Source organism: Salmo trutta, chromosome 30 (assembly GCF_901001165.1).
Source record: "Salmo trutta chromosome 30, fSalTru1.1, whole genome shotgun sequence".
NCBI lineage: Eukaryota > Metazoa > Chordata > Actinopteri > Salmoniformes > Salmonidae > Salmo > Salmo trutta.
Window position 1 is genome coordinate 28,379,609 of NC_042986.1, and position 20,826 is coordinate 28,400,434.

General features: G+C 44.1%; 2 protein-coding genes across 6 annotated transcripts in view; one reads left to right on the forward strand and one right to left on the reverse strand.

Annotated features, from left to right (window-relative positions):
* Positions 1 to 4,572: 4,572 nt before the first annotated feature.
* On the reverse strand, positions 4,573 to 7,069 carry LOC115168897 (methyl-CpG-binding domain protein 4-like). The gene is made up of 4 exons (XM_029724420.1): positions 5,458 to 7,069; positions 5,015 to 5,122; positions 4,952 to 4,961; positions 4,573 to 4,889 (listed from the first exon to the last, which is right to left on the reverse strand). The coding sequence occupies exons 1-4, from the start codon at positions 5,490 to 5,492 to the stop codon at positions 4,815 to 4,817; spliced, it is 228 nt and encodes a 75-aa protein (XP_029580280.1). The 5' UTR covers positions 5,493 to 7,069; the 3' UTR covers positions 4,573 to 4,814.
* A 318-nt stretch (positions 7,070 to 7,387) lies between these two features.
* The window catches only part of ift122 (intraflagellar transport 122 homolog (Chlamydomonas)), a 36,516-nt gene continuing 23,077 nt past the window's right edge, over positions 7,388 to 20,826 (forward strand). The window contains exons 1-18 of one of the 5 annotated variants that reach the window (XM_029723681.1): positions 7,393 to 7,568; positions 7,926 to 7,992; positions 8,102 to 8,186; positions 8,278 to 8,356; positions 8,519 to 8,595; positions 8,713 to 8,779; positions 8,866 to 9,012; positions 9,272 to 9,541; positions 9,793 to 9,868; positions 11,219 to 11,410; positions 11,898 to 12,036; positions 12,496 to 12,698; positions 15,423 to 15,560; positions 15,707 to 15,871; positions 16,063 to 16,260; positions 16,373 to 16,513; positions 16,744 to 16,797; positions 19,106 to 19,267. In XM_029723681.1, the coding sequence (XP_029579541.1) occupies positions 7,510 to 7,568; positions 7,926 to 7,992; positions 8,102 to 8,186; positions 8,278 to 8,356; positions 8,519 to 8,595; positions 8,713 to 8,779; positions 8,866 to 9,012; positions 9,272 to 9,541; positions 9,793 to 9,868; positions 11,219 to 11,410; positions 11,898 to 12,036; positions 12,496 to 12,698; positions 15,423 to 15,560; positions 15,707 to 15,871; positions 16,063 to 16,260; positions 16,373 to 16,513; positions 16,744 to 16,797; positions 19,106 to 19,267 (2,319 nt within the window). In that variant the 5' untranslated portion in view covers positions 7,393 to 7,509. Of the gene's footprint in view, positions 7,569 to 7,925; positions 7,993 to 8,101; positions 8,187 to 8,277; positions 8,357 to 8,501; positions 8,596 to 8,712; positions 8,780 to 8,865; positions 9,013 to 9,271; positions 9,542 to 9,792; positions 9,869 to 11,218; positions 11,411 to 11,897; positions 12,037 to 12,495; positions 12,699 to 15,422; positions 15,561 to 15,706; positions 15,872 to 16,062; positions 16,261 to 16,372; positions 16,514 to 16,743; positions 16,798 to 19,105; positions 19,268 to 20,826 lie in introns of those variants that run through there. The other 4 variants (XM_029723683.1, XM_029723682.1, XM_029723680.1 and 1 more) reach the window with 4 other exon arrangements.

Below are 20,826 nucleotides of genomic sequence, written 5' to 3' on the forward strand. Positions count from 1 at the left end.
CCCCTCCAGCTAGGATGGAGTCCGTCACTCCTCAGCAGGCCAGGCTTGGTCCTGTTTGTGGGTGAATCCCAGAAAGAGGGCCAGCTATCTACAAATTCTATCTTTTGGGAGGGGCAGAAAACAGTTTTCATCCAGCGATTGAGTTGTGAGACTCTGCTGTAGAGCTCATCACTCCCCCTAACTGGGAGGGGGCCAGAGACAATTAATCGATGCCGACACATCTTTCTAGCTGATTTACATGCTGAAGCTATGTTGCACTTGGTGACCTCTGACTGTTTCATCCTAACATCGTTGGTGCCGACGTGGATAACAATATCTCTATACTCTCTACACTCGCCAGTTTTAGCTTTAGCCAGCACCGTCTTTAGATTAGCCTTAACGTCGGTAGCCCTGCCCCCTGGTAAACAGTGTATGATCGCTGGATGATTAGTTTTAAGTCTAATACTGCGGGTAATGGAGTCGCCAATGACTAGGGTTTTCAATTTGTCAGAGCTAATGGTGGGAGCCGTCGGCGTCTCAGACCCCACAACGGGAGGAGCAGAGACCAGAGAAGTCTCGGCCTCCGACTCCGACTCGCTTAATGGGGAGAACCGGTTGAAAGTTTCTGTCGGCTGAATAAGCGACACCGGTTGAGCATTCCTACAGCGTTTCCCTCCAGAAGCCATGAGAAAGATGTCCGGCTGCGGGGACCGTGCGAGGGGGTTTATACTAACGTTACTATCTGTACTTGCTGGTGGCACAGACGCTGTTTCATCCTTTCCTACACTGAAATGACCCTTGCCTAACGATTGCGTCTGAAGCTGGGCTTGCAGCACAGCTATCCTTGCCGTAAGGCGATCGTTCTCCTGTATATTATGAGTACAACGACTGCAATTAGAAGGCATCATGTTAATGTTACTTAGCTTCGGCTGTTTGAAGTCCTGACGAACCATGTCCAGATAAAACCTCCGGGGTAGGAAAGTTGAAGGAAAAAAAAAAAAAAAAGTTGAGTGAGGGAAAAAGTAAAAATATACGGTAATGAAAAAGTAAAAACCGTCAGGTAGCAAAGTAAAAACGGCAACAAAAACGCACAGCAGCGTAAACAAGTCTGCAAGTTGTGACCGGAAGCAGCTGTTGTGGTCTAGTACTATCTTTTTGTTAGCTAGGGCCATCTACTTTAAGTTCTGCCTGTTTTCCCAGTAGCCTACTTGGTGTGTGAACTGCTGACTGCTCATAACTTGCAGATAGTTGTTGACACATTAACCAGGATCAAGGGGCAGGGCAATTTGTGACTTGTTTTGGTAATCAGTGGCTGTATTGGGGGGGAGTGATTTCACCTCCCCTAGGCAATCAGCAAATAGTACAGGGAGGTGTGCTCTCCACCTCTGCTAGGCAGTTAGCAATTATTGTTTGTTATTCAGTGGTTTTTCAGTGGTTTCTCAGCGGCAGCTGTATGCAGCGGTCATGTCAGTGGCGCCGAAAAAAGACAGTTCTGCGGAGTTGTTTGAGGAAAGAAAGAGAGGGAGGCTCCACACCACTCACTTGGCTATGTTACCTAGTTATTTGCAGATGATCAAAATTTGCTCTTTTGTAGCTTTGTCAACTATGTGTGTGTTTTCTATACCTGTTCGCACCTCTCCCTGTAGGCTTTACAGACATTCCCCACCCCTTGGCTGCAACCCTTCTAATTTAGTGTACCCTGCCCGCACAAACCATGTGGAATTCCGGGTCTCTGGCAGCGTTTGGAACTGCCAATCTTCGGTCAAGAACGCTGAGTTAATCTCAGACAGGGCTACTCATTTCTCCTACGTGGAGATGTTCTATTTTCTCTCACCTGTCCATTTCCTCATTTGAATTCCATGTTGTCACTATCACTGGTCCACTCAAGTTTAACATTATTGTAATCTATCGCACACCAGGTGCCCTTGGAGAGTTCCTCAATGAGCTTTACACCTTGATAAACTCATTTCCTGACAATGGCTCACCGCTCTTCATACTTGACTTCAACCTCCCAACATCTGCCTTCGATTCATTTCTTTCCAACTCTCTCTTTCCCCTCCTTTCCTCTTTTGACCTCACTCTTTCCCAATCTCCTCCAACTCACAAGGCAGGCAATACTCTTGACCTCATCTTTACTAGAGGCTGCTCACCTACTAATCTCACTGTAACCCCACCCCAGGTCTCTGATCACAACTTTGTTTCCTTTCTGTCTCCCTTTCCTCCAACCCTAACCACTCATCCCCTACACAGATGGTCATGCACCGTCGCAATCTTCGCTCTCTCGCTCAACCACTACTCTCCTCTTCTATCATATCATCTCTCCCTTCTGCTAAATCCTTCTCCCTTCTGTCTCCTGATTCTGCCTCTTCGACCCTACTCTCCTCCCTTTCCGCATCCTATGACTCGCACTGCCCCCTTTCCTACCAGCCGGCTCGGCCCTCCCCTCCTGCTCCATGGCTGAGTAACTCATTGCGAGCTTACAGAACAGGGCTGAGCGAAAATGGAGAACTAAACTTCCTATCATCCTTTCACTCCCTCCTCTCTACCTTCTCTTCCTCTGTAGCCACTGCTAAAGCCACTTTCTACCACTCTAAATTCCAAGCTTCTGCCTTAAACCCTAGGAAACTCTTTCCCACCTTCTCCTACCTCCGTAATCCTCCACCAACTCCCTCCTCCCTCACTGCGGACGACTTTGTCAACCACTTTGAAAAACAGATTGACGACATCCGCTACTCATTAACTCAGCCTATTGAGTCATCTGGTCTCACTCACACAGTACTACCCTACGCCTTGACTTCTTAAACCTCTCTCTCCAGATGACATCTTGGGACTAGTGAAGTCTGGCCACCTGACAACTTGTCCGCTCAACCCCGTCCCCTCCTCTCTTCTCCAGACCATCTCTGGAGACCTTCTCCCATTCCTCACTTCCCTGTCGTGTCTTTGGCATCATTAAACTGAAAATTAATCTTTATCAAAAATTCTCTGTAAATATTATTACGTGATTAAACTACTTCATGTAACTGTAATTAACTAGGAAGTTGGGGCACCAAGGAAAATATTCAGATTACAAAGTTATAATTTTCCTAATATAACTTTCAGATATTTTAATATCTGATCACTTAGTCTTCTGATTAATGAATTATTCTTTACCTCACGTTAGTCTCATTCCAAACGTCGTAAATTCTTGGTTATCTGCACAAACCCAGTCTTCACTATGAGTCATCCATACATCAATTGTCTTAAAATCATTTATTTACTAAGTACACACAGAAATGCATAACAAACAGTAGATATGGTTACAAAGAAATGATAGTGGAATGTGCCCTAGTGGGCTAAACCGGCATGGCGGCTTGTTAGACAGAGGGACTGTTAAGGGCGCGAAAGATAAGACACTACAAAGTTGATAATTATAACAATTGTAATGCTAATCCTTTGCACATGAACGCTCACTCATTCGGGAATAATTGCAATCAATATATATATTTACGCTCAGTGTGTCGTCGGGATCTCTGTTTAAAGGTTTGTTTCTGTTGGAGAGTTTGTCCGCCCTCTCTCTCTCTCTGTCGTGGTTAGAATAGATAGTTCAGAGTGACATTCATTCATGTCGTTATAGAATAGATGTTTCGGCGGTTGTCGGTCTTTGCGTTTAATGATACTGAATTCCTAGCTGCAGACTAGTAATTAATATCAAAGACTTGTTCTTATTCTGTCGGTATCGATAGTCTAAGTGTTTAACCACGTGGGATGGTTAAAAGATTCAGCAATCTACTCAAGCCTTATTTCCCTCTGTGATAGAGGCACTGGTCTCGTCTCAACCCTTAGCCCTCTCGTAATTGAGGTAAGCTGGTCTGGAGTGGGAAAACCCAGGTGGCGGTTTTATTCAGAACATAGAAAAGGGCTGTCCCATGATTCCAGGTCCTGTCTGGGGGCGTGCCAATGACTTAGTGAAACATTAAACAGAAATACAATTCTCTCACATTAACATCATTACATAGCATCACATCATTTTACAAATAGTTTCATCTTTACTCATCATTTTATACAACAATTAGATGTAAGCCTCATAACTGAGGCTATTGTATAAACAGCGTTATGGTAATGTGGCCGTATTGTCTCTCATGAGTTTCACAAAATTGTACCAAACGGACCAGTTCATAGCTGGATTCTTCACCAATCTTTTATACATTCTCCAGAACATAAATATTGTTCGGACCTCCAGTTCTGTGAGGTGGAAGAAATTCCTTTGTTCTCTCTATGAAAACGCACTCTCTCTCTATACTCTGGCCATGAGGAGGGGACCTCCTCTAGGAATTTACGACCTCTCTGACCACAGCAGCCTGGGTGTAGGAGACAGAGGTAGGGGGATGGTGCAGAGGTAGGTGGATGGTGCAGAGGGAGGGGGAATAGTGCTCGCTGTACCCAAAGAGGGCAACGTCATGACATCCCTCATCAACTCATCCCTGACCACTGGCTGTGTCCCCTCTGACTTCAAAATGGCCCGAGTTGCTTTATAAATACATTTGATTGATTTATCAGTTGCATTTCCAGAGGCACAACATCAAAGTCCAATTCAATAGAAATTTGTCGCTAGGCTTTTAAAACATGATTAAACAGTTTATTTAATACAATGATGTTGAGTGACAGTTGCTTTTTTACTGATAAGACAATGGAATGTCACTACCGAGTCTTGAGAGTAGATGGGATCAGTAGTAGCCTAATCTCTGGATTATTTCCAAGAGAGATACCGGTATGTCCGCCAGGGTATAAGCCTAATGAAATAATAACTAGAACATTCTTCCATTAATAAAACAGGTTGTGATAAAATGTGTCATAGTTCAGATTCCCAACCTCCCATGGTTCTCCCACAACCAGGCATGGTACTTGTTCAGTTTATGGTCCTGAGGTTTCACCTATGTAAACACACACACGCACATATACACACAAAGTTAACCTTTCTAAATCCATCACTTACATCCAATATTCTTTTTTTAGCATAAAATATTTGCATTTCATCCTGAAATGAAAAATGGAAAACCTGGTCTTGTTGAGGATGGTGGCCACCAGGAGCTTCCAGGGGTCATGGAACAGGGTCTCCTGCACCAGCTGGAAGGGGGAGCGAAGAGGGGTCCACTTCCTCCTGGGGCTCGGGACAGACGGCAAATATAAGAAAAAGGGGTTTTGATAACAAATAAACAGTTTTTTATTAAACTGACATTTCTCTCCAAGAATGGCAAGTTCTGTTAAGCTCAACCTTTTATTAAATTATGACCATCACTCAGTTACTTCCTGCTGAAAGAAGGACTGGTCTGCTGTTTCTCTCCTAATAGTTCTGTGCAGAACAGGAACAACAGGCACCTAAGGCATCACTACACACATTGAATATGTTATTGGTCAATACACTGAAACCCGGTCCAAGAAGATGTAAAATTTATGATGCACATTATGCATCATAACTCCTAGCACAATGCACATACATACTGCTCTGGGGATCTTTTAGTGGTGTACAGCGTCATCCAGTGGTCTGGGGAGATGATAGCAGGGCTTCATCATTCACCTCTGCCTGTATATCCCCCACACACTTTCCCTCCCCCACTCTCTCACTCTCAGAAGCAGACTGCACCCTAAGGACTGGGCCATGTAAAGGTGACACAGGAAGCCGCTCTCCTTGACCAATGAGAGCGTCCTGTAGCTCAGTGGGCGGGGCCAGCCTGACCAGCTTCTCTCTCAGCAGCCCTGGCCTCCTCTGGGGACTCTTCTCAAGTACGATATCATCAACTGGCTCCGCCGACACAGCCTGCAGACGCCTCTCAGTCTCATTGTCATCACCATCATCATCACCCCTTCTCACAGAGGTTTGTATGTTTCTCTCGTTAATGTCCTCATTGGTGTCTGATGGGTGGCCAGTTTCTGTGTCTCTCCCAGCTGCCTGTCTGTGAGTCTGTCGGGGGTATACTGAGTTGACATAGTGCCTTTTCCTCTAACTCTGAGTTCTCTGCTTGTAGGATTTTGCGAAAGAGGCTATTTTTGTGTTATTTGGAGGAAGGCGTAATATTCGACCCTCCTCTTCCATATTCTCCTGTGTCCTGCCTGTCTGTGTCCTGCCTGTATGTGTTCTGCCTGTCATCAGTGACCTCTTAGGTGTGACGTTCCTGATGACCATTCCTCTGTCTCTCCTGGCTGGGCAGTGGGGTCACAACTGCACTGCCACTCCTGGCTGTGGGGACGTCAAAGTTGTCTATCTGTAGATCCCCTCCGCCATCTTTAAGGAGGAAGGCTTGAAGAGACACTCTGGATGGAACCTCTGTCCCTGGGGACTGCAGAGGTAGACAGATCAGTTACCTCATGTGGAATCATTGATCCGACTTCATGATCTCACTCTGCAATGCACTTAGCCCCTAGCCCTGACAGTAAGATACAGACATACTTCAGTGATGTTTACATGCAACAAGACTTGATAATGAGAGCATATGATGAAGAAATACATCTGAATAATCTTGTTATATAGATGTCCATTTTGCCTGCAGTCTACCCACTTTCCCTCTGCCTCACCACTATCTCCCAGCCCAGTGGCTTACTAGAAGGCTGGCAGTCATACCAGAACGAAGAGGAGAAGGTGAAAATGCCATGCCTCATCCTCCTGTCTAGTCAGCTGACTCCTGGCTGCACTTGGATCAGTCTCACAGGCCATCTCTGTATTGGACCCAGCTTGTTTCCTAACCATCATATCTGAACCAGGAACAGCCATAGTGTCTGTGTCTCCATCAGGATTAGTGTGTGTCAGTGATGGTGTTCTTTGTGTTGAGGTCAGTGTTTTTTAACCTGGTTGTGACCGTGTTGTTGGTGTCAGTAGGTGAAGCACAACTTTTATCAAAAGTGGACTGTCTCTCTCACAGCCTGTGATGGAGCTGACTGTCCCCTGTTGAGTTTCATGTAGCTCAGATCCTCATGCTCCAGTCCTCTCTCATCTTCAGTCATGATGTTGCTTTCTTAATCTATCTGGGGTTGAAGCTCTATTCCTAGCTGCCACAAACACAAATATGAATTACAACAGTCAATCCACTGTCCATCATGTCATATGGATTGGGCAAATAGGTGACTATTAACTAACTAACTAGCTAACTAAACTAACTAGCTAACAAGCTAGCTAAGTAATGCATTTGCAGAGGCTTGATCTGACAGCTATGTTTTGTTTACATGCCTCATCTCCACGTGCTGTTCTGGAAAAATGTTGCATATTACTTAACGATCGAGTTTAATAAAGTTGTCGGGTGCCAGGCATTTCGGAGACATGACATCAACATATTGGATAAATTGTATCTGCCGTTGTGTTGTGTGAAGTTCTGTGAACTGGTTTGTGAGCAATTCTGCTTGACTCATGCGCAGAACACAGGAAAGAGGACAGGAAAGAGAGAAGGGAGTCTGCGCACAAGCAAGCAGGTCCTGCCATGTAAACGGTCCTCGGCTCCCCGAAAATACAGCAACTTGTTGAACAACCTAACGTGTATCTGTTTAATTTGTTAAACAGGCAAAATGAGGGCAGTTCCAACGTGGATTGACAAAGTACATGATCGCGACAAAGTTGAACAATGGTAAGATATCCAGCCTTTGCATTTATAGTTTTATCAACAGGCCTGATGTTGCACAGTTGGGAGTGTTGATAGCAACGGCGGTTACTATGTAAACTCCCGCAGTGGCTGGCTAGCTAGTTAGCCAACTGTAGCAAGCTAGCTTTGTTACCTAACATTTTCACTATCCATTTCATGCAATCTTAAAATAAATGATGTGTCTACTAACGAGTGATACCGTTGCTAGTTAGCTAGGTAATCTGTTTGCGTAGCTAAGCACAGCTAGAACAATGCTAGCTAGCAGAGCAGCTACCTATGGCTTAATAGCATAATTGTAACAGATTTTCAGCATATTGTGATTGCAGTACATTCTCCCCCTAGTATTTACGACCTTGCCTTCAAACCAGATGGCAGCCAGCTTATTGTGGCAGCTGGGAATCGTGTTTTGGTGAGTTTGGGGATGATGATGATGATGATGATGCCATTGCTTTTCAAATCATAGCTAAGTTGAGGAGAGTGGAATTGGATACAATAAGTATTGCATCTTGTCTTTCCAGGTGTATGACACATCAGATGGAACTCTCATTCAGCCTCTGAAAGGACACAAGGACACAGTGTACTGTGTTGCCTACGCCAAAGATGGTACTTAGTACAGTATACTCTTAAGACACCAATCTAGACGTTCCCAATTAACAAACACGAGTGTTGGGTCTCACATTGTGCTTCTCTGTAGGGAAACGGTTTGCCTCAGGTTCTGCTGACAAAAGCATCATCATCTGGACATCTAAACTGGAGGGTATTTTGAAATATACGTGAGTGATCATGATTATTACCATAGAATTAGGAATTAGAATCATTTAATAGGATCTCTATGATTATTACACGCATTGCAACATTATCAGTAGCATTATGTTCTGTTGAGGTCACTCCTGGCTCACTCTCTATGCATATTTTGTTTGTCTGTTGCTCCTCAGACATAATGACTCCATCCAGTGTGTTGCCTACAACCCAGTCAGCCACCAGCTGGCCTCCTGCTCCTCTGGGGACTTTGGTGAGTGGTACACTGGGGTTGTCCTGTACTCCACACCTCTACAGGGATGGGCTTAAAGGGGTGTTGAACACATCCAGTCATGAGAGCAGCATCTGCATAATTTGTTTCTCTCTCTAGGTCTGTGGTCCCCAGAACAGAAATCTGTATCCAAGCACAAAGTCAACAGCAAGATAACATGTTGTGGGTGAGTATTGAGAAATTGCTGCTATCTCCTTTTTGTTTGGATAGCCTCTCTTATGGTCAGTATTGCCATAATCCTTTTGGCCACAGGTGGACCAACGACGGTCAGTACCTGGCCCTGGGTATGATGAACGGGGTGGTGAGCATCAGGAATAAGAACGGAGAGGAGAAGGTGAAAATAGAGCGACCAGGAGGATCCTCCTCTCCTATCTGGTCCATCGCATGGAACCCCTCCAAGTGAGTCACTCTCCTCTCATGTGTTTTTTTTTTTGCTATGTAAAACATTTTAAAACCTGTGTGTGTTATGTCTTGGAGAGTTAAGGTTTACTGGTTTTGAAATCAACAATAATATATTTTTTTCTGAGGGATATTTCTCTGTATTGAGTCTTTTTAAGCTGCCAGTTCAACAAGCATGGTAGTGAAAATCAGAGAATGATAGTGTATGGCCTGTAGACAGCCAGCAAGTGTCAGTGTTTGACCAGGCAGGCTCTGACAGGGACTGGTGGAAGTGGATGCCCTTCTGTGAGGGAGAAGATGACGAGGCGGTGGATGTGGACAGTAGCATGCCAGAGCCCCTGTGCCTGCTCATTGACACCGCCTACAGCCAGAGCTGCAGTAGCAGGGTAGAGGTCCTGGGGTTAGGCAGGCAGCTGGAGCGAGAGAGGCAGGCAGGAAGAGGAGCAGAGACGGACAGGTCTGGAGGAGAGGAGGGGGAGCCCATGCTGCAGGGAGCGTTCTCTGATCCAGACCACTTCAGCCAGCTCAGGTAGGGAAGGCAGAGAGGGAGGACAGGGAAATTGAGAAAGGTAACATCAAAATACAGGGAAATACTTTGGTAAGGTATAGATTTATATGTTTGGAGGCAACACAATGATATAGGACACTTACTTTTACCATACCAGTGTAGGGTTTAATATACCCTTTGGATGAATAAGATTTGAAATCTTTCTAAATCCAGTTTAATTGTCAGAATGTTAAAGTGGAAAATATAAACTCATGTTGAAGTGTCTCTCTTAGGGATGAGCACAATGACATCCTGGCTGTGGCAGACTGGGGGCAGAAGCTGTCCTTCTATCAGCTCAGTGGAAAACAGGTGTGTGTCTGCAAAAAGCATGTCCGTGAACCATCTCCCCAACATTTACTTCAGGCGTCTGGAATTTAATAAATGTTTTTGCCTTCTTCCCGGCCCATCTGGATAGTGGGAACATGTTGAATAAACATTTTGGGTTTGTTTCCACAGCAAATGAATAAATAGCCTACATGTCTAACATAAAATAACACATAAAATATACTAAAAATGCAATGGTGAAAGATATTGAAAAGAGCAACTTTGCTTAATAGAAACTACTGTGTAGCACATCGGTGTGTAGGACACGTAGTTGTTACATACAGATCAAGTAAGTAGCGCTTCATGAGTCTTGACTTGTATGAGCCGAAAAAGCTCATGGAAGCAGGAGCATGAGCCAAGTACACCCCCTGGACAGGACGCTAGTATATCTCAACCGCAAATCTATCTCGTGCTCAGTGCCAAGCAAAGATGGATTAGGTCCCATTTTTACAGTCTTTGATATGACTCGGCCCGGGGATCGAACTCTCAACCTTCCAATCTCAAGACGGACACTTTAACCACTGAATTGGTTACAGATCAAGAGGCCTAGGTTATGACCACGAGTTTAGGTTGTGCTCCCAGGTGGCCACCGGTGATTGTGAAACCCCAATGGCCTCAGTGCTATCACTCATCCACGATAACACATAAACCACTTAAGGAGGCCACTGTCTGAGACCTTTAAGCCCTGTATTTCCTGTTGCAATTAGTCTGTCAGGGACTATTGAAACCGTAACACTGCACTGGAAATGATCCTGTTCGGCGATTAATAATTATTCCGTCACTGCTCCTCCCCCATATCCCCCTGGGTAATATTGTAATTGCAGACAAATATGCACTGTTTCATTACCCTGCCATGGAACCTTAGTCTCATGTGTTGTCACTGGGCTGTTTGTCTGTAAGTGAACATGCTGTTTTGATTACCGTGCTATGAGTAGTCTGTAATGAAAAAAGGGAGGTTGTCCAAATGGGTTTTATTTCAGGGTAAAAGAATGGACTGTCAGGCGGTTCTTTTTCAGGGTGAGGAGAAACAGATGCACAGAGTCGGGGAACTGATATGACGTTGCGCAAATGGACTTCAAGTGCCAGCACAATAGAGCCTATTTAGAAGCAAGAAAGTGTGTATGTGTTTTTCCATCTCTTTGGTCAGGCGCTTAAGGGGATGGGCTAAGGACTGTAGGCTTTCCTGATATAGTGCACTACCCTGTGGCTCTGGCAAAATATAGTCCATTCCCCAAGTCAGGGGAAATCCTTGGCCTAGACAATCATAGCCCAGTTAAAGGTCAATAAATATGAAGTAGACTTTGTTATTTCAATATCTGTTCCTCTCTCTCTCAGATTGGGAAGGACAGAACTCTGACCTATGACCCCTGCTGTGTCAGCTACTTCTCCAAGGGGGAGTACATTGTGATGGGTGGCTCGGATAAGCAGGCCTCCCTCTACACCAAAGATGGGGTGCGGCTCGGCACCATCGGGGAGCAGAGCTCCTGGGTGTGGACCTGTAGAGTCAAACCTGACTCCAACTATGTGGTGTGTCTCTTTTAGTCACGTGTGTGTACGTTTGAGTAAATGTGTACGTGCGTGTGTCTGAAGTGAACTGTATTGGAACGCTGTAATTTAAAATAGTGCTGACATGATGCTGAGACGTTGTGAAGAACGCAGAGCTGAAATGCTAAAATGCTACTGACAACGCCGCAGATGTCATCTGTCAGATCAAGTGTTGATGCAGCCTCATATCACTTTGGGATACATTTAGAGATGAGTTATTTTTAACTTGTGGAAAAAGCATCTGTGATCACCCATAGAGAACATGGAAGTAATATCACTATATCTTTCTTTTGGATTATATTAATACTAACAATTCATATGGGAGGGCATAAGGTGCTACCTTGCTGACATCTCCACATTGTCTCAGACAGGGCTCTAACAAAAAGAAGGAACACCCTGTCTCTGTCTTTTCATGGAAGTGTTAATGGGAACCACTGCTACATTGAACTCTCATTTCCTCTCTGTTTAGGTTTTGGGCTGCCAGGATGGGACCATAGCCTTCTTCCAGCTCATCTTCAGCACGGTGCACGGCCTGTACAAGGACCGCTATGCCTACAGAGACAGCATGACCGATGTCATCGTCCAGCACCTCATCACTGAACAGAAAGGTGGATTCATTTAGACTAGGGCTCCCCAACCCTGTTCCTGTAGGTTATCGCTTCAACCCCAGTTGTAACTAACCTGATTGTGCATATCAACCAGCTAATTATTCAAATCAGGTTGCGCTAGATTAGGGTTGGAGTGACAACCTAAAGGACAGTAGCGCTCCAGGAACAGTGTCGGAGAGCTCTGATTTAGACAGTACACAGTGTTGTACTTCTCTTATTAGAATTCAGATAAAGCCTGTTTGTTTTATTCAAATGCGAATCTGTAGCACCTTGCGTGACCTTTTACCTCTTCAGTGTTAGCATATCTGATGGAACTGGATGGGTGTAAGCAATACGGTGGTCCATTGGAAGGCTATGTAGTCACACCATCTGGTTTATTCAGGAAGGAGCTATAGGGGACTGGGATTATATGCCCTGTTCTAACTATGCCTCCTACTTTTGTGCTTTCTTCATGCCCAGTGAGGATCAAGTGCAGAGAGCTTGTGAAGAAGATAGCTATCTACAGGAACCGCCTGGCCATCCAGCTGCCTGAGAAGATCCTCATCTACGAGCTTTACTCTGACGACTCCTCGGACATGCACTACCGCATCAAGGAGAAGATCTGCAGAAAGTTTGAGTGCAACCTGCTCGTGGTCTGCTCTCAGCACATCATCCTGTGTCAGGTGAGACTTATACCCAATCCCAAAATCATACCCTATCACCTACTTCCCCCAGACACACATCTACACTATAGTGGTAGTTGTGTCATATTATTTGCTCACATTAATGTCTGTATTTAGACTAAATACTTTGATTAATAACTGTTGCTTTTGGCTTGAGACTTTTCTCAAATACTCCGTAACAAGCATCTCTTTAAGTGCCATACCAACACAAACTATTTGGCCTGACTCAATAACACTGACCTGCAGAGACATCGTCTCATGTAAATTATACTAATGCATCGGTGACAGATTGCGAAAGACCCTGCCGAGAGACATTAGCATGCTGTTATCATAATTGAAACCCAGTGAATTAGCGGTTAGCGCTGCGGCGCTACTCCAAAACACCCTAGAGAGAGAGGCCAGAGATGGATGGTTAGAGCCAGTGGTCGTCCAGATGTTTCTTCCTATCCTTATAGGCTCCAGCTGTATCTGTGCTCCTTTAGGGCAGGGGTGGCAACAGGCAGCCCGTGGGCAAAAACCAGCCTGCAAGTGTTTTTCTTTTTATTGGGACCCCCAAAGTTTTTGGTAAAAAAATAAATATCAAATATTTTTTTTTCTTTTTGGAGGGGGATTTTATTTTTGTTGTTAAAAAAGACGGTACAATTACCATGGAAATCTGTTCCCAAGTATTTCCACGAATAAAAAAAAGACGTGATCATGTCTCAATGTAATCCAATACAACCACTGTATGGGCTTAGTTGTGGTCAGTTTGCAGTGTACAAATTATTATAATTATTTCCCGGCCCCCGACCATCCGCTCTGATAAAAATCGGCCCGCGGCTGAAAATAGTTGCCTACGCCAGCTTTAGGGTTTAGGCTTCCTATTTCGCAACCAAGCCTCCCTCACTCATGCTGCCAAACATACCCTCGTAAAACTGACTATCCTATCGATCCTTGACTTTGGCGATGTCATTTACAAAATAGCCTCCAACACTCTACTCAGCAAATTCGATGCAGTCTATCACAGTGCCATCCGTTTTGTCACCAAAGCCCCATATACTATCCACCACTGCGACCTGTATGCTCTCGTTGGCTGGCCCTCACTTCATATTTGTCGCCAAACCCACTGGCTCCAGGTCATCTATAAGTCTTTGCTAGGTAAAGCTCCGCCTTATCTCAGCTCACTGGTCACCATAGCAGCACCCACCTGTAGCACGCGCTCCAGCAGGTATATTTCACTGGTCATCCCCAAAGCCAATTCCTCCTTTGGCCGCCTTTCCTTCTAGTTCTCTGCTGCCAATGACTGGAACGAACTGCAAAAATCACTGAAGCTGGAGACTCATATGTCCCTCACTAACTTTAAGCATCAGCTGTCAGAGCAGCTTACAGATCATTGCACCTGTACATAGCTCATCTGTAAATAGCCCACCCAACTACCTCATCCCCATATTGTTATTTATTTTTTGCTATTTTGCATCCCAGTATCTCTACTTGCACATTCATCTTCTGCACATCTATCAGTCCAGTGTTTAACTGCTAAATTGTAATTATTTCGCCACTATGGCCTATTTATTGCCTTACCTCCCTAATCTTACTTCATTTGCACACACTGTACATAGACTTTTATCTATTGAGTTATAGACTGTACGTTTGTTTATTCCATGTGTAACTCTGTGTTGTTTATGTCACACTGCTTTGTTTTATCTTGGCCAGTTGCAGTTGTAAATGAGAACTTGTTCTCAACTAGCCTACCTGGTTAAATAAAGGTGAAATAAGAAAAAATAGGGGCTCTGTCACTTAGTCTCTTTTCCTCAGCCATCAGACAGCCTAAATGAGACTTGGAGGAGTGAGAGGTTACCACCACAGCACTGTGGAACCTGGCTGGATGTCTCTGGTGGTTTCCTCTCTGATTTGTGTCTCTGTGGTTTGACAGAGAGGAGGAGCGGAGGGGGAGCAGTCCGGAGTTAACTCTGTATTATTTTCCCCTAAATGGGTGTGTGTGTGACAGAAGTGCTTTAGATCTGTCTCTAATAGCCCTGTTACAGCTTCACCAACTGAGGCTGATGGTTTCTCTGTTAACACTGTCTAACCTCTGACCGGGCTGTGGTTGTTCTGTGTCAAATCAACTCAGACTTTATCTTCACAGAGCACTGAATGAGAATAAAAAATATGGATAGTAAGAATTGAAGGATATATTAAGAGCAAGTGTAAACTATTAAAAGTAGACAAAATGGTAGTGATGAATGAATTACAGTAGTGGCCAGACTATGCATAAAATATACTAAATAGATATGCCTGTGTTTGATGTTCCGGTGTTTTAACATGGTGGTATTCTTACTTTGTCTGGCTACCCAAACACCTTGCTCCGGCCTAAAGATACGCCACACCCACGGACGTTTCTTCTCCCCAATGAGTCTGGATCTGAGTACCTCCCCAATGATTTCTAGAACGCAAACACATTCTAGAAGTTCTGATTCGTCCCAGAAACCGATGGGTTGTGCCAGATCCAGAACACATGTGTAAAGCAGGGTTTTGAAAATTCATAAATGGCTTTGATACTCTGATTGGTTACAAATGTTTCAATCGCTGATGACTTTGTTTTGTACAACACCCCTCATATTGACATCACCACAGATTACTTCAATGATGGCAGAATGAAGTATCTCACAATCTCAGAATGAAGTACAGTATGTAGCGAGTCGTCAGGCAAATTGTCACTGTCTCCTCTCTGACCCTCCCCTTCAGGAGAAGAGGCTGCAGTGTCTGTCCTTCACCAGTATCAAGGAGAAGGAGTGGCTTATGGAGTCTCTGATTCGCTACATCAAAGTGATTGGGGGCCCACCGGGCAGAGAGGGCCTACTGGTGGGGCTAAAGAATGGAGCTGTGAGTATGACAGACAGACAGACAGTACACACAAACACTTAGCTAACTTACTTGTATTTATCCAGGTTAGTCTTATTGAGATGCTATTTCCTGTGCCTCAATTCAATCAAATTCTGTGGCTCAACTGGTATTAATTTTCTCTTCAGATCCTAAAGATCTTTGTTGACAACCCATTTGCCATCACTCTGCTGAAGCAGTCTACGTCAGTGCGTTGTCTGGACATGAGTACATCCCGCAGCAAGCTGGCCGTGGTGGACGAACACAACACCTGCCTGGTTTACGACATCCACACCAAGGAGCTGCTCTTCCAGGTCAGAGGTTAGGGGTCAAGAGTTATTAAGGCCAAGGTCGAGGTGGTTTCATTTTCAAATTAGGGTTCACAGGTTGTGTTTGTGGGGGTAAAGTATAACACCCATCTCCATTGTTGACTCACTCCTTCTTTCCTTCGCCTCCGTTTCCCCTGACTTCCCTTTCTCTGTGATCGTCCTTCCCTACTTCCCAGGAGCCCAATGCTAACAGCGTAGCCTGGAACACCCAGTGTGAGGACATGCTGTGTTTCTCAGGCAGCGGCTACCTCAACATCAAGGCCAGTAACTTCCCAGTGCATCAGCAGAAGCTGCAGGGCTTCGTGGTGGGCTACAACGGCTCCAAGATCTTCTGCCTGCACGTGTACTCCATGTCCGCCGTGGAGGTGCCTCAGGTGGGCTGGAAGAATAATACTTGAAGAACTGAGCTTTATTATCTTCTGTTTAGTTGTGTTTCTAATTATATGTTGAATTGACTGGTTTCCCCTTCCTTTCCCTTCTCCCTAGTCGGCTCCCATGTACCAGTATCTGGAGAGGAGGATGTTCAAGGAGGCCTATCAGATCGCCTGCCTGGGTGTGACTGACAGTGACTGGAGGGATTTGGCCACGGAAGCACTGGAGGGGCTCGACTTTGACACCGCTAAGAAGGTCAGACAGACACACACACACACACACACACACACTTTTTCAACCAGGAACCACTGCAATGCTAGTGTCCATCACTAGATGGTGCAGCCTGAAGCTATTGGTATGTTGAACCTCTCATCCTCATTTGACTAGTGTGATAGAATAGCTGAAGGATGTGGTGTGAGTGGAATCTCTGGATACTGTAAGAGTTCCACACATTCTGTTTACTCGTGTGTCTCTCCCTTTCTCAGGCATTCATCAGAGTACGAGACCTGCGCTACCTGGAGCTCATCAACAGCATTGAGGTACAATATGGCACAGACACACTCCCCTCACATGAATAATGGATTAGTCTGAATTGTATAAATCCAAGATCAGAGTTTGTGACTGTAGAAAACAGAACAGACCACATAGCTTTAATCAGGATGGATTTACTGGCTGACCAGAGTTGCCCATGGCATCATCAAAGCAGTAGCGGTGCATGGGTAAAAAACTAAGCCAGAAACAAGTGCCATATTACAACATATCTGTTGTGATTATTGAGTTGTTTGCTCTATAACCTGTTAGTTCATATGCCTTGCGACCGTGATATATAGGCCTAAGGCCAAGACCAGTGGCAAAATAAATTCAACCACACCTTTATTTCATCACAAAACCAGAGAGCAACCTCTGTCAGGTGAAGTCCATAAAGCATATTGCATGTAACAAATAGTTACATGACCTACAGCATGGTCAAGAAAGTACGTTTCCGACATTTTTGGACTACCAAACAACCATTGGTTTAGAACCGTGGAGAGTTACTACAAGTCAACTTCAACATCATCTAATCACCTATGCTTAGTCTAATACAGTGACAATTAAAAGATACCAAAAACTATTTATGATGTGGCTGTCCATGGTTCTGATTTGTGTGTGTGCGTTCGTGTAAGTTCAAAAAACATGTTGACTCACCCTACTTGTAGAGAAACGCCAATGGATGCCATCCTCCTGTTTCATGTTGACGAAACGGTCTATGTACTGTCATACAGTACACACTTTTATATCATTTTTATTTACCTGGCTAAAATGCTTGCTGGCTAGCCTAACTTCCTTTCATGGACAACGTTAGCTAGTTAACATTAGCCTTCTACATCTAGTTACATATTGAACATCCATCCTCTCAGGCCAGGAGCACCATGCATTTTATGGTTGGATCAGAATCACCATTATAATCATTGGCCAGGATGGGGAATTAAGTAAAACCACATGTCCAAATCCCTGTCTCCATCCATGACTCATTTAGGAAAGGGCCAATTTTAGCTAGCTAGTCACCGGAGGACAACAACATAACGAGATTCAACAATTCAAGTTGTTTCTATCGATGATGTATTTCTCTGTAATAGGAGTGAAGCCAAATCCAAACTGGCTTCTTTTTTATTTGGTGTGCCAGGACCATTCACAGTTGAGCTCACTCAGTGATTGGCTGTTATTTGATACTTTTTTATCAAGGGAGGCCAAATGGTCGCTGGCTTCCCTTGCATTCAATGCTACGGGCTGCAACAATGTTATACTCATTATGAGCAGAAAGCTGGCCTACATATACGGAGACAGAGGAGCGCTGTTTCGCTCGCTCGGATTGCTTTCTCTGGAGAGATACAGTATATTCAGCCTCTTGTGAATTTAAGGAAAATTATGAAAACACAGAGAGACGAAAAATAAATGATTTAATTATTTTTTTCTTGGTACATTTTTTTGGGGAAGCCTGGCTTCCCTTGGCACCCATGAATACACGCCACTGCATCAAAGGTAGACAGAGGAAGGGAATTGTTGGGATTGCATGCGTTGCTCTGATTAAAGGCCCAGTGGAGTCTAAAACAGAATTTCCTGTGTTTTATATATTTCCACACTGAGGTTGGAATAATACTGTGAAATTGTGAAAAATATGATAATGCCCTTTTAGTGTAAGATCTGTTTGAAAAGACCACCTGTAATTTCAGCCTGTTTTGGTGGGATGGAGTTTTGGCCTGCCTGGTGGCATCACCAAGCGGTAAATTAGTTAATAGACCAATAAAAAAGAGAGTTCCACACCTCTCGGCCAATAACAGCTAGTTTTCAGTTTTCCCCTCCCCACTCAGACCACTCCCAGACAGTCCTAGTAAAATTCTTGCTTGAGAAATTGCTCTTTGCTAAGAAGCTATTTTGATTGAAAACAATCACAGTAAGGTTCTTAATTGTCACCTAGCAATGAGTTAATATTGAGTTAAAAAAGGCTGCATTGGACTTTTTAAGCATTTAATTAGTAAACAGTAAAAAGACAGGCTATATACAGTAGCGAGGCTATAAAGTAGCGAGGCTACATACAGACACCGGTTAGTCAGGCTGATTGAGGTAGTATGTACATGTAGATATGCTTAAAGTGAGTATGCATATATGATGAACAGAGAGTAGCAGTAGCGTAAAAGAGGGGGTGGTGGGTGGGACACAATGCAGATAGCCCGGTAAGGTGTTCTTAATGTTTTGTAAACTCGGTGTACGTGAAACTATGGACTGATAGTGGAGTATCAGACTAGGGTGAAACTGACTCCCCTTTGTTAGCTCATGTCTTTCTCTGTGTCCATGCTGATGGATTTGCAGGAGAGGAAGAAGAGAGGTGAGAGCGACACTGAGCTGTTCCTTGCGGATGTCTATGCCTACCAGGGGAAATTCCACGAGGCTGCCAGGCTCTACAAGAGGACTGGCTTGGAGTCCAGAGCTCTCAGCATGTACACGGATCTGCGCATGTTTGAGTACGCTAAGGTGAGTATGCGTACTCACACACTCGCATAACCTCAAGTATGCCTGAAGGCTGAAGGTGAGTGTTAGACATTAGACATTCACAGACTTTCGATGAATGTTTGAATGTACCTATACTGTACACCCACACACTAATGCACGTTGCACCCAGGCTCTACATACAATATGTTCAAACATGTGAGACCTGTGCACACATGCGGACAAACACACACGTTCAAACTACGCAAACACACACACGTTCAAACTACGGGAGCATGTAGAGGAGATCCCAGCATGTGTTTTCACTCACCGTGTACTTATGCCAAATAGAGGACCTGTACATTGGCAGACCTCCTCCACATGTTTCACCTTCCCATACATCACTAGATGTCTCGCTATATATCATCCCATCAATACACACTCGCACACCATTTACATTTTTGAAATAAATAAATACATATTTTTAAGGAAACATTTTTTTCCCATGGGGCATAGAGAAAAATGTGCAGTTTTATTGCTAATATCATAATATTTTATCATGAGGCTCAGAAAAAATATTGCTATTTTAGAAGTAATTTCCGGCTATTCTATACATTTTTCCTTAAGCTGAGAGTTTTGTTTTTTTGCAGTTTTAAAGCTAATGTCCTGTAATTCTATAATGATGTGTTCTTATGCTATCTGGGGGACCCAACCTCTGCCCCCCCCCAAAAAATAAAAAATAAATAAATAATCTAAGCTTGGTGGCATCCCGCCTTGTGGGGCTGTGGGTGTTGTCGTGTCTTTGGCTATGCCGGTGATATGACATGGTATTCTATAAAATCCTTTCTCTGTAATTAATATTACCTGATTAAGCTAATCAGGTTAATGTAATTAACTAGAAAGTTGGGGCACCACAAAATAATGTTTATAGAGCTGTTATTTTCCGAATAAACTCTTAAAGACCTGGTAATCTTTTACCTCAGTAGTAGTCAATATTTAATCGTCACTTTATTTAGTCTCATCTGAAAGTTGTAAATTCTTGGTTATCTTCACGAACCCTGGCTAACAAGTTGAATCAGCAATACAAAATTTGGTTTAATTATTTATTTACTAAATGCCTAAATAATCACACAGAATTACATATACACAGAATGGATCATACATTGATTACAAATTATGTCATAAAGGAAAACGTCCCTAGTGGACAGAACAGATACGACGGCTGGTTTCACAAAGAGAGGGGGTTGGGTTTGAGTGAAAGAGCGGGAAGACTGAGTAGCAAAAAAGGTTTTGTGTCTCTTTCGGGCTGTAGGCAGCTATGCTATCGTAAATACAGTATCTTATGCATTCTAAATAACTGCCCATTTGAAAAAGGAGAATGCAATAAATATTTACTCTGAGCTGCGCTTCGGTAGGTTGTCCGTAGATGGAAGGCCGGGTGGTCCAGCATGGATCTCTGGTCCTCTGAAGAATGTCTAGTGGTGAACTGGAGCGTGGTAGAATGGCTACTCTGTCCGTCCTCTCCTAGCCCACGTTTAGCAGGCGGAGGGGGTAGCACTTCTTTAGTGAATAAGAGTTCAAAGTTCATACCAAGTTGCCGTACT